The sequence below is a fragment of the Lissotriton vulgaris genome, chromosome 9, assembly GCF_964263255.1.
Source record: "Lissotriton vulgaris chromosome 9, aLisVul1.2, whole genome shotgun sequence".
Lineage (NCBI taxonomy): Eukaryota > Metazoa > Chordata > Amphibia > Caudata > Salamandridae > Lissotriton > Lissotriton vulgaris.
The window spans coordinates 1,127,348,393-1,127,364,320 of record NC_141697.1 but is presented as its reverse complement, the minus strand read 5'-3'; the positions used below and the strand labels follow the sequence as shown (position 1 = coordinate 1,127,364,320).

The following is a 15,928-nucleotide window of genomic DNA, read 5'->3' as shown; positions in this document are numbered from 1 at the left end:
AGGTCACCTCCTAATTATATATCACGTTTTCCCAGCTACTGCCAAGCTTTGAGGTGCGTAAAGAAAGAGAATTGCTGCCATTACCACAAGGTGCCCAGAGCAACTTGTTTCACTGGCATTGGAACATGGTACCCAAAGAACTTGGCAGCCAATGTGAAAAAAGCATTTGCAATGCCACCGGTCTCGTCTTTGGGACCTCACAATTATTCAACCATACAGCAAAATTATCCTGGGTAATGTGAGGGGGGTCAGGGGAGGGTTGACAAGTTTTGAAGCACTGCAGCATGTAAACAGTTCATGTGAGCTTATAACTGCCACACCAAAGCTGTCACTTCTTACACATTGCGCTGTGTCGGTGACTGGTCGCGATAGTCACATGATGATGGCATCTGAGAGGCCAAAAGGGCATATCTGAAAGAAACAGGTTAGTGTTAGATTCCTTACCTTAGAATATCCCCAGGCATCAGACTGGACCCAGAAAGTTTTGCTTAGCAGTGCCCCTGCGCGTCGGTAGGGGTCGTCTGCAGCTCCGTGTCAGTCGTTGGCGTCGTGATCGCCGGGATGACGTTTTCTGAGCACTTAAACGCCGCCCTCGCGCGCTGACGTCAGTTATTTTTTCTGCGCTAGCAAACGCAGATCCAGGAAGAGCAGTACTCCTAGTCAATTTTTGACTAACTTTTTGATCTGTTTTAGATCTTATCGAGTCGACCTTCGACTCCGGTGCAGGTAGGGATGCCCGGTTTCAAGCCGGTTTCAAGCTGTGTGACCACTGTCACCGACTGATGTCGGTGACCGACCCCCACCGTCGGTGCCTTTACTGCCTCTGGGCCGATCACGATGACAAGTCGTACCCCGACTGCTGGGCCTTGTCCTCGAAGGCTAGGCGGGAGCGGTCCCGTAAGCGCCTCCGGCAGTCGGCCCATGCCGCTCGAGGTCCCGATCTAGGATGAGGTCGAGGGACCAGTCGTGGGGCCGTAGTCATCGCCGCTCGACGAGTCCCCCCACCACTCGTCGGGCTCCAAGTCCTCAGGTAAGTCGAGGCACTCGAAAAAGAAGTCGGAGACGTCATCGCTCTTCTGACCCCCCCGACGCTCGCACGACGCGGCCGGGGGTTAGGGTGGCACCGCCCACGCCGCTCCCCCGGAGCCGCAAGCGCAGCATCCAGCTCCACACCCGCTGGTCCCTGGGCTGAATGCGACGCCGGAGGAGATAAGTGACTTCCTCGTGGCCCCGCGGGTCCGTCTGGGAGTCCTAGCGGGCCGTCGGCTCCGGCCCCGGCGCCGTGGGGTGCTTTGGCCCTGGTGCCGTCGTCGACTTCAGTCCCGACGCCGCAGGATCCTGCAGGATCCAAGCTGGATCCGCGTTGTCGCCAGTCGACCTTACGACTCCTCCGCTGTCACCAACCCCGAGGTGTCGGCCACAACGCCGTCTCCAGACGACGTCGTCCCCGGTTCCAGCCCAGGTCTGGGTCCGGTGTCGGACCGGCGCCACCTTCAACGCCCATGGGTGAGCCATTCACCGACGACCCGGCTTCATCATTTTGCCCGGACTATCAGGAGATAGAGGACTGGGAGGGGTCTGAGGACCCTCTGGCACTGCAGTGCCAGTTGAGCCAGGACTGGGCAGACGAGCTAGGGGTGGCCAGTGGTCTGGACACTTCGCTCGACACTGGATTTGTCTCCCCTCCTACCGTCGCTACGGAGGAGGGGGCTGCTTACAGCGTGGTGTTGACGAGTGCAGCCAAGGCCTTTGCTCCCTGTCGCGGCTGTGAGGACTAACCTCCTCACTGAGGTGCTCAAACCGTAGGCAAGCTCCTCGGAGCCTCTCCTGCCGTTTAACGAAGCCCTCTCCAACCTTCTGGTGGGCACCTGGTCCAGAACGTGGCCCGACGCCACTGCCCGGCTTCGGGTAACCCCACTTCCTGTCTATTTACCCCACCCCCGAGAGCCTGGTGATCCAGGCCTCTACATCCCAGACCGCATTCCCGACCGCTCTTCCGGATCGGGAATCCAAAAGGTACGATCAGTTTGGGAAGAAACTGTTCTTCTCACTGCGTTTGGGGCTGCGGTCTATCAACACCGCCTGCCTTTCGGGCCGTTACACCCACTCTCTGTGGGATATGGTTGTGGAAGTGCTGCCGCAGTGCCCGGTGGAGGTCCAGGCAAAGCTTACCCAAACCCTAGCGGAAGGGCGGGATGCAGCACGCTATTCTTTACGATGTAGACTTGATACCACGGACTCACTGGGTAGGGCGATTGCAACGTCAGTGGCGGTTCGCCGCCACGCCTGGCTGAAGTCCGCCACCTTTTCGGGGGATGTCCAGGCCACCCTTATGGACCTTTTTTTTTTTTATGGCCGTCGCCTCTTTGGCGACAAGGCGGACAGTGCGCTGGAGCGTTTCAAGGACTCTAGGGCTACGACCAAGTCCTTGGGCCTCGGCCAACGCCAGCAAACTTCCGCTTTTCGTCCCTTTCGTGGCCAAGGAAGGGGCGCCCCCACACGTCCAGCTGGCCACAGGCTGCAGAACCAACCTCAACGCGGACGCGGTAACCGCCATGGCGGTGCCGGGGGGCAACGGCAAGGTCAGTCCACATCCACCCCCGCAGCATCTGCCTCAAAGCCTTCCTAGTCCGTCCTTTCAGGCCCATTCGACGCCAGTAGGAGGCAGGGTTCGCCATCACCTACTCCACTGGCATACCATCACATCGGACAGGTGGGTGCTGCAAATCGTCCGAAGGGGCTACTCCCTCCCCTTTAAGGCGACTCCTCCAGCCATGCCACCGCAGTACCAGCGCGTGCCGGGGGACCACGTGCAACTTCTGCAAGAGGAAGTTACTGCCCTCTTGGCCAAGGGGGCCTAAAGCGCGTTCTTGGGCCAGAAGTAGGGTGTGGTTGTTATTCCCACTACTTTCTGGTCCCCATGAAGGGCAAAGGAGGTCTACGCCCTATCTTGGACCTCCGGAACGTCAACAGCATCCTCTGGAAGGAAAAGTTCAAGATGCTGACATTGGCTCAGGTCTTAGCTGCCCTAGACCCTGGAGACTGGATGGTGGCGTTGGACTTGCAGGGCGCTTATTTCCACAACTCCGTCCTGCCGGCCCACCGGCACTACCTGCGGTTCACGGTAGGCCACGAGCACTTTATGTTTACCGTGCTCCCCTTCGGCCTTACCAGCGCCCCACGGATGTTCACGAAAGTGATGGCGGTGGTCGCAGCTCATCTGCGCAGATCAGGGGCTTTCAGTCTTCCCCTATCTCGACAACTGGTTGTTGACGGTGGGCTCGCCCCAGACAGTCGTCTCCCACCTCCAGACTACGGCCGACCTCCTGCACCTGCTGGGGTTCTCCAACAATGTGCCAAAGTCACACCTGTGCCCCTCTCAGAAGCTCCTCTTCATTGGAGCCGTTCTGTACTCGGCGCAGTTTCGGGTTTATCCTCCCGAACAGCGGGTTCGGGATATTCAGGCTCTGATTCCAATCCTTCAGCCTTTATCCTGGGTCTCGGTCTGGTTGACGCTGTGGCTCCTGGGGCTGATGGCCTCCTGCATCCTACGGGTACGTCACGCCAGGTGGCGGATGCGGGCTCTGCAGTGGGACTTTAAGTTTCAGTGGGCACAGCATCAGGGCAACCTATCCGACCACGTCCTGATCTCGGAGGGCACTGCGAGACAGTTGCAGTGGTGGCTCACGGACCGCGATTGGGTCAGCGGCATATCCCTCTCCCTACCCCAACCGGAGCACATAGTAGTGACGGATATGTCCCTCCTGGGATGGGGGGACACATAGGAGAGGCGGACATTAGAGGCCTCTAGTCTCCGGGAGAGTCCCGGCTCCACATCAACCTTCTGGAGCTGCGGGCAATCAGGCTTGCACTGAAGGCATTCCTTCCCTCTGTCCGGGGAAGTGTAGTGCAGGTGTTCACGGACAACACCACCGCCATGTGGTACTGCAACAAATAGGGCGGGGTGGGGTCGTGGACCCTTTGTCAGGAGGCTCTGTGCCTCTGGACATGGCTGGAACACCAGGGCATCACCCTGGGGGGTTCAACACCTGGCAGTTTCCCTGAACGCCAGGGCAGACGAACTCAGCTGACGGTGCATGATGGATCACGAATGGCATCTGAACTCGGACGTGGCGCAAGGTCTCTTTCAGCAGTGGGGAGAGCCTTGGTTAGATCTATTCGCCACAGAAGAGAACGAGCAATGCCATCAGTTATGTGCTTTGGAATTTCCAATGCGGCACTCGCTCGGAGACGCTTTTTGTCGGAAGTGGAGCAGCGGTCTGTTGTACGCCTTTCTGCCTATACCACTTCTGCCCAGAGTGCTGAAGATCAGGCGAGACCGGGCCCAAGTCATCCTTGTGGCTCCGGACTGGGCACGAAGATACTGGTATCCCGAGCTACTCAGCATGTCAGTCGGTCCCCCGATTTGTCTGCCTCTTCAGGAGGACCTTCTGTCGCAGCAGCAGGGGACGGTCCTCCACCCAAACCTGTCCAGTCTCCACCTACATGCATGGAGATTGAGCCGTGACAGTTGAGGCCATTTGACTTGCCTCCTGAAGTCTGTGATGTGATTCTGGCAGCCAGGCATCCCTCCACAAAATCGGTATACGCCTGCAGGTGGAACACATTTGTGGCATGGTGCACAGCAAAGGCTGTGGATCCACTCTCTGCCCCCCATTCAGAGGTTCTCCTCTTTCTTCTTTCTCTTGCCCAGCAGGGCTCTGCCTTGGGCACTATCAAAGGTTACCTCTCTGCCATTTCAGCCTTCTTGAGGCTTCCTGATCAGCCTTCTCTTTTCAAGTCCCCGGTTGTAAATAGATTCTTGAAAGGCATCACACATATGTTCCCTCCTGTTCCTTTCGTGATGCCTCAGTGGGACTTGAACCTTGTTCTAACCTTTTTGATGTGCGCTCCTTTCGAGCCACTTCACAATTGCCCTCTTCGTCTACTGACTCTTAAGACTGCATTCCTGGTTACCATCACCTCTGCCAGGAAAGTGAGTAAGCTCCAGGCTCTATCTCCTAAACCTCCTTTCCTCTCTGTCCATCCGGACAAAGTTGTCTTGAGGACTCGTCCTTCTTTCCTGCCCATGGTGGTTACGGCCTTTCATATCGGGCAGTCCATCACCTTACCCACCTTCTTTCCGCCTCCGCATCCCTCGAAAGAGGAAGAGAGGCTCCACTGTCAGGACCCAAAATGTGCGCTCTCTTTCTATCTAGACGGCACACGACAGTTCCGGGTGGACGACCAGCTCTTTGTTGGTTACGTGGGCGCTAAGAAGGGACGGGCGGTGCACAAGCGGACCATCTCTCGGTGGGTCGTGTTGTGCATCAAGGTCTGTTACTCCTTGGTGAAAAAGGAGCCACCTGTTGGGCGGAGGGCCCATTCCACTCGGGCCACAGCGGCTACTACTGCCCTGGGTCGGGAAGTCCCCATTGCAGGACATCTGTCAGGCAGCTACGTGGGCCTCGCTGCCTACGTTTGGTAGACACTACTGCCTGGACAGCCAAGTCCGGAGAGATGGCTTTTTCGGCCATTCCGCTCTCCAGGACTTTCTGGTGTGATCTTGGTTCGCAGACCCACCACCGGGGCTGGTATTGCTGGGGTATCTATTCTAAGGTAAGGCATCTAACACTAACCTGTTCCTTTCAGATGCACAAGTTACTTACCTTCGGTAACGATATATCTGTAAGAAACAGTAGTTAGTGTTAGATTCCTGACCGCCTCACGCATCCGCCCCGTTCTGCGAATGAATAGCTAGGGTTAAGGTATCTCCCTTTGAGGGCCCTAGTTTCATGGCACCAGTGTCGATCTCTGACATGGCTCTGCGTTCCTGGCGCGGAAAGCTATGTACAAGAACGGACGTCAGCGCGCGAGGGCTCCGACGACGTCAGCCCGGCGATCACGACGCAGACGACGGACGCGGAGCCGCAGAAGACGCCTACCGACGCGCAGGGGTACTGCTACGCAAAACTTCCCGGGTCCAGTCTGATGCCTGGGGATATTCTAAGGTAAGGAATCTAACACTAACTACTGTTTCTTACAGATATATTGTTACCGAAGGTAAGTAACTTGTGCGTCAGGCACACAATCACTGGTGTATGCATGATGGATTCATTTCGGGAGGCATATTTGTGCCAAGTTTGGAACACAGAAAAAGTGTTGCATATGGGGCTAATGCTCAAGTAGGAACAGGATGGGTTGTAATTCGAATAAAGCAGCTCCATAGTAACAGGGTGGTCTGTAATTCGAATAGAGCACCTCTGTAGGTATAGGATGGGTCGCAATTTAAATACAGAACCTGCATATTAACAGGATGGTTTGTAATTCGAATGCTTCACCTCCGTAGTAACAGGATGTGTTGGAATTCAACTACAGCACCTCCTTAGTTACAGGATGGGCTGTAACTCAAATGCAGCACCTCCTTAGTAACAGGATGGTTTGTAATTCGAATGCATCACCTCCGTAGTAACAGGATGGGCTGTAATTCAAATACAGCACCTCCTTAGTAATAGGATGTGTTGTAATTTAAATACAGCACATCCTTAGTAACAGGATGTTTTTTAATTGCAATTTGAATACAGCACCTCCGTAGTAACAGGGTGGGTTGTAATTCAAACACAGCACCTCCTGGGCGCTTCACTTTTCCGCTTGATTGTACATTGAGATTTTAGGATTGTTAATGTTATACACACGCATTTCTTGTATTATGCTGCATTGTGATTTTAAGAGGGAATTTGAACTGTTATTTCATACTGTACTGTTTGGAGTGTTGGGTATCGAGGAATACAAAATATTGGAGAGGTAGGTATTGAGTTTAAAAAAAAACACACAAAAATTCACTGTAAATAGTCTGTTAAAGTTACCATTAACGTAGCTTATAACCTATTATTTATCTGTACAAAAAGAAATCTGAAACTTACTGAAAACCAAAAAAGTGAAAATGTTATAGGTCCAATGTAATACAGACTACGAATGGATTCCAGACACTGGAAGTCAATCTTGTTCCAAGACTGATCTGAATGAACATGATGACATGGGGGCATCATGTTAGGGGAAGAGGGCAGAGTAATCATAAATTCAGCTTGTGATCTGACCTAGGGGTTTGATGAAGATGCTGGGGCTAGCTGATCTGCCCAAGAGTAACGGTAGCTAAAGTTAAAGACTTATCACTGGTACTCTTTCTCTGGGGAAGAATGGTCAGTCTAGATGGGTAATCTGGTAAACTATGGGGGCCGCCAAAGAGATTTCAGGGACCGAATAATCTTTAAATCAGATTTCTGTGATAAAAGCTAGGTCCCTATAATGATCTAAAATGAAGTTGTGAATATCAGTACTATGCTTGACTAAAGAATGGGCTTTACAGCGAGTGCACCGTGGTGTAGGGTGGGCTAGAGTCCTTGTCAAAGGAGTGACATGGGCCTGTAACATCGAAGTGATTCACAGATTTGAGTCTTGGTTCTTTAACAGGAAAGTGTTCAGTGTGTTGGCAGAGTGCTGTCTGTAGAGAAGAAGGAGAGGGGTAGCCATCAGAGGAAATTGAATGAATAGTGTGATATGGAGTAGCAGGAACGAGGAAATCAGAAATCAAATTGTAAGAAGCTAAACATTCAGAATCAAGGTTGTTTCTACTGGAAAACCGACGAGTAATCACGGTTTCCCTGCTCACCTGGATGGCGTGATCATCAGCATTCTTGACCCTGTCCCCAGTCGAGTCAGAGAAGGGCCCAGATTTGTTTGTCCAGCAACGTGTCCAGAGTGCATTCTCGCTGCAAACGTTAATACATGGCCCAGCCAAACAGAGGGTGACCGGGGAGTCAAGGTCGCGAGGCAAATCTGTGGAAGGAGCCTATACAGATGAGAGAGGATGTGGCCTCACGGCTAGAGCCGCCTACTTTGGAGCTGGGGAACTAGGTTTGAGCCTCCGCGTCAGCTCAACATCTTATGATTCTGAACAAATCCCAGTGCCTACCACAAAATGAATGTGTCCTTGTGTAACGTAACTGCTGCTCATGTAAAGCGCCCCAAAACCTTAGGGTCCAGTTTGCGCTATATAAATCTGCAAAAGAAATAGAATGTGAAGAAAGAATGAGTAGGCCTGAGACAAATTAGAACAGTACGGAGCCCAAAGTTCTCAGTTACTGTCGAGCAGCTTTTATGAAATTATAAGTTAAAAGAACAGTGAATAAAATAACATGTAATATAAAAACACTAGCTAAGGACAGGAACTAATATAACAGACCAAAATAACTACCAGTGAATAGCGGGTCTAGCAACCCAAACATACAAGCAAAAAAATAAATAGACCGACATAAGACAGATTGATAGTAAGAGCAGTATTTCCTACCAGTCAGTGCACATTGACATCAGTTTATGTGCTCAAATCTTGCAAGTTTAAAGCTTCCATAGAAACGCAGGGATAGGCAGAAGTTTGTATCTGTTTCTGCGGCAATGCGACTGCAATGGTAACCTGGTGCTTCCTGTATTTGTGGCGCTCATGGCTCCATAGCAGAGGTGTCACTCTCTACGATTGTGCCACTGCCAGCACCAGGCACCTGCTTCCGGGTTTCGACTGACAGGAAGTACATTATCTTAACGTCACGTCCTTCTTTGTTGTCGTGTCATCCAGACAGTTCACGCACTGGATCTGATCGGCATCTGGGATGAATGTGGTAATATTGTTATATAAGTTAGTGCTTTATTTAACCATGATTAAAGAAACACACCTTGCTGCATTTGGGCATATTAAGACGCTTGTAGCAATGAGAAAATATATTTCCAGTGTTTTCGGAAAGAAATATGTATGTTTAATTCCAGTTGACATTAGACACTAGTCCTAAAACTAGTGGGTTCCTGCTTGTGCCCCAGAGGCACTGTAATGTGCACGCTCCATCAGAGCAAACCTTATTCTCATGTGTGCAAATTTCCAGCGAGTCCATTCAACTGCAGTAATAATGAACCAAACTGCAAGTAGGGACAGCGTTTGCATCGCTGCTTGTACCCGCGGCAATACTCCATGGGAGTGACCTTCGCAAAAAAGTTGGGACATGCACCCACCATTAGCCATTTGCAGGCTACTGTTTTTAAATGACATACAAAAAAGCCAATCCAAAGCGTGGGAGGAGTCAGAACCCACAAAGTACAGACAACAGATCACATAACAGCGCAAGCTCTTTGTAGTCTCAACCTAAAAACTGTGGTCCAGCCAGTTGAGAACGAAAGTTTTTCTCACCTGTGGTCCAACATTAGTCCGTCCAGCCATGCATGCTGCCAGGTAACAGTGTCACTGGTGCTTGACATTCCATGCTATAAGTAGTACTAGCATACTAATCCCCCATCCGCCAAAGTGGTGCATCGCTCCCAGCCAAGTGAGCATCCTTTGGTCTGTCATTGGGCCAGAAGACACTGTCTACCTGCTACTTTTTAGAGCTCTATGAAAAGGCTAGACATTTGCATTTAAATTTAATTATATGTATTGACAGTAGTGGCAAGATGAAGCGGACACTGATATTGCAGTCTTTTTTATGGCCTTTATGTCAAAGCAGCAGTTTGTCTTGTTTACAGTGCCAATTAGATGCATTTGGAGAGCAGAATGTGAAGCATTGGTGGTGGCGATTTGGACAATGTCTCACTTAGTGACTAAGCCATGTCACCTGGTAGGGCTATGAGTGAATCAAAGGCACGATTGGTAGAGATGGTGGTGGTAGAGAATCAAATCTCAGTCAGGAAAGGACTGCATTCTCATGGTGGTTGGTATTGCAGACAAAGCAGAATTAGGGGCTCGATTCACAGAACTAACTTAAGACAAAATCCTAAACGTACTACTTTTGGTATTCACAGAAGTTAGGATTTTGTCCTAAGTTTGTCTTAAGACAGGCTTAAGACAGACTTAAGTTAGGATTTTGTCTTAAGTCTGTCTTATGTCAAACTTAAGACAAAATCCTAACTTCTGTGAATACCAAAAGTAGTAAGTTTAGGATTTTGTCTTAAGTTAGTTCTGTGAATCGGGCCCTAAGTGTCAATTGACATGCACAGTGCTTCCCATTGTTGGCTTTCACATATCATCTCTTATGAGTATTACATTTAAAAACTCTAAAAACTGTGGCTGCACCTATATTGGCAAGGCTTGATATATTTTTGTGACATTACTAAGACAGTATGGGTTTCTAGATTTCCCATTGCATATTTACCCACTTTTCTATTATGCCACCATCTTCTTTAAAAAGCATGTTCTGATTTTGAGATAATGCTTAATGTAGTCATCTAAGCAGTCTAATCTATGAGACCTCATCCTTATTCTAACTTGTATTTTTCAGGTATTAATATCGGAAGGATTAGGACGGTACGCGAAGGATCCAAAATTTGTTTCTGCAACGAAGCACGAAATTGCTGATGCTTGTGACATGACTATTGATGAGATGGAAAGTGCAGCTAGCAATCTTCTCAATGGAACAATTCAAAACGGGACAAGCGGGGACATGTTTCCCATTTTAAATAGGCAAGATTTGGAACTTCAAGACTTTGGTCCAGGTTATAGCGACGAAGAACCTGAGCCTGTGAAATACGAAGAAGATTTAGCTGATGAAATGATATGCATTACAGCATTATAGCATTTAGGAATAATTACAGCTATGATTTATTACACATAACTGAAGTGCCTCACTGCCAGTAGATGCCAGGCACATGAATGAAAGGCGAATCGGGGTTTGGTAAGGATGAGGTCACCTCTCCAAGGAGCTAGAGAAGTGGATCAGCAAAAGTCTGCAGGTTGATGACAGCGAGCTGCATTATGCTCTTTGCTGCAGACTTAAAGTATCCTCCAACAGAACTGGCTAGAGTTAACCAGAGGGATGCTGACCATGTTTAACGCAGAGAACCAAAGAAGCATTCAGAGGTGCAATATGGTGCCTGTCTTTCAAGTATCTTTTTAGTGCGCTTTATAATGGAGAAGGTGGTTTTCCATAACAGGTCAAGGATGCTTGGGCGGCATTGAGGAAGAGGATTGACACTTTTAATGGGTGATGACAATCAAAAAGACCATGTTGTTAACTCCGTCATCAGTCAGATATCAACATATTTATTGTGTTCAGCATATCTGTTCTTAGTTATTTTAATTTTTGGCCAGGCAAGTAGTCTCAGCTCTTCAAAAAATCTTAAGTCAAATGCCACATCCAGAAACTAACTGTAACAGAAAGTACAAACTATTTCTGACATTCGTAATACCAGTTTACATAATGAATATCAACGAGATAGTCTGTTTTGTGACTATCGGTAAGGGCAAAATACACTGGAGTAATTGCATTTTTAACAATGCTTGTAGCCAGGTAAGCTTTGAATTAGATAGTTAAATTCACATAATAGGTCTGATGTAAATGATCTGTATTATACAATATTTTGTAAAGAGATGTTCTATATTTTGTAATTATGGTACTGTACTTGAACAAGAGCAATATTTATGGATTTAGGTTGAAATGCGCATTCACAAGATGATTTGAGGTATAGATATTTTTGACCAATTTGCGCTTTAGTATCAAGTCGGAAGAGCGCCAACTAATCTCTGTTTGAAACCGAGATTTCAATTGAATAATCCAACCCATTTTGTAAGATGTCTCAAATCACTACAGTATATCTTGATGAGATATGCAAATTTGCCATTTCAACTGCAAAAAAGAGTTAACTAAAATCATTTGAATAAAATGTGCGATTACATTTAAATTAGTCTAGTCTTACTATTTGTTGTGGTTTCAAATGTTTAAATATTGAATATGATATTTATGTGGGTGGCATTTATAAACTCATCTAGTGTAAACATCATACAGTTTGCACCGGACAGAACACTACAATAACCCTACACAAAAGTACATGTTTCTGAAATGTTGTGTTACTTCCTTGTTGCTTCTGCATATCTACAGTGTAAAAAGATATAAATCAGAATGGTGATAAAGTACTTGTCTTTGTCGTGGGCAAAAACTGTAGCAAATTACCCTTGTAGCCCGGAAAACACCTACAATATCACAAGTGCAGCTATGACGATAGGTAAGATGCTATAGCATGGGCAGTGACTAAGGTGCCACCGATTGAATTTCTCTCCATATCATCTCAATATCAACCTCCTTCACAAAATACTCCACCCTGGAGCTGCAGTTTCTCGTTGGTTTGTCACTGTATGGCACCAACAGTGGTGTGGCCAACTGAAAAACACTCATTTACAAGAGCCTTTACACTCATTTACAAGCACTTCATTTACAAAAACTGATGCAGCGCTGTGTCAGAAAAACGGATGCGGTGATCAATGGTGTAGCCCACCTGATGAGTAAAAATGACGCATCTCGGGATGGGATGTTGCAAGGCAAACATGGGCAGCAAAAGTGACGAAAGGCTGGTTTGCAGCGCGTAAAGCGATGTTAACCACTTATGCATCCCTTTTAAGTGCATCAAACAGCAGAATTTTTTTTTTTTTTTAATGACGCATCGATGGGAGAACAAAATGGTACACCTCACACAAGGAGGCCAAGGAGTAGAGAACAGCGGCCAGGGCAACAACTCCAACAACCATCCTCTGGATGTCCAGACAGACTTCCAGAGGAAGAGGAAGTGCAATTTGAGTAATGAGGAGAATGACATCTTGACCAGAGAGGAGGCAAAACACGAACACCAGCTCTTTGTCACCTCCAAATTGCCATTAGAGAAGAAAGAGGCCATCTGGCAGTCCATAGTGGCAAAATTCATCTGTGGGACAAGCGAAGAGGACAGTCACGGACTGCAAGAAATGCTGGCATGACTATAAGAGCAAGACGAAGGAGAAACTGGCCGAAAACCTGAATGCAGCTTTGTGGACCGCAGGAGGAGGCCCCGCTCCCTAGGAGGAGCTGGATGTCTTGGAGCAGCTGTCATCCTAGCAGAGTTGGTGGCGAGAGTCCCCAAACAGGACACTGCTGGCTATGAAGACCATCACCAATAGGGTAAGTGGCAACAAGGGGCAATACAGGCAAAAAGGTCCTGTTGTATAGAACACCAAGCTATGTCCCTGCACCCCACTGCGCTGTATGCAATGGTAAGGGTAGGAATCTCACTCATGTACCGTTCAACATCACCTACATGTAAGTCACACACTGCCTAGTCACATATTGCACAGCTAATTCCAGATCCGTCAAGTTTGTCCTTTCCACGTGTGATGTGCAGCACTAGTCTAGGTTCACCTTTGCATACTAGGACTTGTAGTGGAATATAGAACATGAATCACCAGAAGTACAAGCCCAACATTATAAAGCAAAAAACATGGACTGGAACAATAGATCATGCTTGGATATTTCAACCCCGCACTTTGAGGCTAGCGTGCCTCACTTGGGCCCATGCACCCAAATCAGGACTGTAAAGCTATGAAATGAAATGGCCTTGGTAGAGGAAAACTACTGACCTGAGAGGGTGCACATGTGTGGGGCATGTGAAGTATCAACACATAGGAACATGTAATGAGTCATGTGTATAGTCACTAGCATTAAACTACATTTCATGCAGCTGTCCTGATGTGTGGTGTGTGAGCACACAGGTGTCGTCTGCCATTTTAGGGACCACCTGAACTCCTGTTATGTATCAATTCATAACTGTGCGCCTCATTTACAAAAATTGCCGTAGGGCAGAACCACAAGTATTTTTGCTGCGCTGCCCTTCGCCAATTTGAAAGGGCAGGAATGCACTGTGTTTACGAGACACAGTGCATTCCTGTCCTTTCAGCTGGCGCACAATTTGGTGCCTAGCACCAACACAGGCCAACTTGTACCATGGTGCAAGGGTGTCTGCGTTCTAGGCAGGATTGATTTTGAGCAGGAAGGGGCACCTGCATGCACAAAAACAATTCAGAGAGGTGTTTTCCTCGTTCTAGGTGTGCTGCAGAACGCAGCACACATGGAAAGAGGAAAATACGAGGCAATATGGAAACACTTCTCTTCACGATTGCTGTGTGAAGGAGTAAGGTTTTTGGCGCTGTTCCAGTTTTACAAGATTTGTTACATCTGGGGCAGCATCAAAATTCATGGATGTTGCATGGGAACACCCACTGCAACACCTCCTTGACACAGAGTAAGGCAATGCAGCATTTTGAGCTGGCTTGCCTTACTCCATATCTATGAGGTCATGCACAGCCATGCAGTGTGGCTTTGTGTTGCCTCATAGATGTGATTGGAACCCTGTACCACGGAAGAGTCAAAATAAGTGATGCTCCAGCGCATGCCTCTTGTAAATAAGGCCCTGGGTGTAGACTGCAACACTTTCCACAGAAGAACTGCCCAGTAACAATTGTCTGTGCCACATGGCCAGTTTCTCGATTGACCTGTGCTTAGGATCATGCCAGTGTATTTGTCTACTGGTACTGTCCCTTTGTGATTTTCCACCTGTTGATCTTAGCCATTTGTGTACTGTCAACGTGGCCGTTCTTCCCTAATGGTAATTTGCACCACCTCCTCACTGGAACACTCCTCTCCTCAACATGTCACATGGCATGTATCCCCCATGGATGCTGTCTAGACATCCTACGGCTCAAAACCTATGTTGGGTTTGGTTGCTGTAAGGACTGCCTCTTGCTCTTTGCTCCATGGCTCACATGTAAATAAAAAAAAACTAAAGTGAAGCGGCCTATTGCATGTTTGTTGCAGTCAGGACAAACTTGACCATGGTTGATGTGTGCATACAAGACACACTTCTCAACATCACTTGCCAAATATGCTTCATGCCCTATCACATGCTAAGGTCTGACAAGCGCAAGCATCATGCACCTCCACTGTCATGTCAATCTGTACAAAATCCCTGTCAAATATTGAAAATCATGGTGTGATAATAACCATTGATACCTTCTGTCCCACACAGTGAAATAGGCCAACTAATCATACCACATTAGAAGTCAACTAATTGGGCCAGTGATGCACAGACACATTCTCACACATCCACTTATAACCAGCAGAGGTATCATGGCAATGTCATCAAGCACATATGTCTACCTCAAAGCTCTAACAGAAATTCACAAATTAGACCCATCATAAGCCATCCTCTTAGAACATACAAAGATTAATGGTCAGACTCCTCCTGTATAGCATCACTTCTCTGCCACTAAAGAATGTAGAAGCTCAGTGCTACAGCTTGGATGTCGGTAAGCATGAGCTGCAACTACAAAGTAATTTAGTGTATGTATCAAGAATCAGGAAGAAACCAAGTTACACAAGCACCCTCTAAGAAGTCAATTGTCAGGGAAATTTCCGTAGAGCATTAGTTTTTTCAAGGTTTTTACACCAACATCAACCATGAGTTCATTTGGAGTTAAGGAGCTTCAAAGTATGGATCCAAAACAGTTGTTGTACTTCAAAATCTTTATTTTCAAACACATTAAAAGTTTTCCAGCTTTGCACTGCCGACACGTGTTTCGCCCACTCAGAGGCTTTTTCAAGGCAATCTTGATCAATCTTGACAGGTCTGGTGGTCGGGAGGATCTTATGAGTCAAAAGATGCAAGTATAATGTGTCAGAATTGGGAATCCTATTAGTTATGGTGATCACGGCGAGCTGTTCAAGGTGTTGGTTCCACCTTTATAGCTTCAAGATATTGGGCCCCACGTTGAGTTTTGTTTTAATAAGGACAGTCATGGAAGTATGCATTAGTGCCCAGCAGTGGAGATCCGGCCCCTATGCAAACGACTGCAAGACTTATCAAGGTCCTCAGGATTCTAGACTATATGAATAAAAGACTTATCTCCATGCAGCGACTCGCGCTACCCGATTAAGACATACTTCCATGACTGTCCTTATTAAAACAAAACTCAACGTGGGGCCCAATATCTTGAAGCTATAAAGGTGGAACCAACACCTTGAACAGCTCGCCGTGATCACCATAACTAATAGGATTCCCAATTCTGACACATTATACTTGCATCTTTTGACTC

The 15,928-nt window shown here is 47.8% G+C and overlaps 1 protein-coding gene across 2 annotated transcripts in view; it reads left to right on the top strand.

The window, feature by feature from the left end:
* The window catches only part of CACNA1D (calcium voltage-gated channel subunit alpha1 D), a 1,282,477-nt gene extending 1,270,762 nt beyond the window's left edge, over positions 1-11,715 (top strand). For both annotated transcript variants that reach the window (XM_086939145.1, XM_086939146.1), the window contains one exon: positions 10,317-11,715. In XM_086939145.1, coding sequence (XP_086795271.1) covers positions 10,317-10,610 — 294 coding nt within the window. In that variant the 3' untranslated portion in view covers positions 10,611-11,715. The remainder of the gene's footprint in view (positions 1-10,316) is intronic.
* Positions 11,716-15,928: the final 4,213 nt, after the last annotated feature.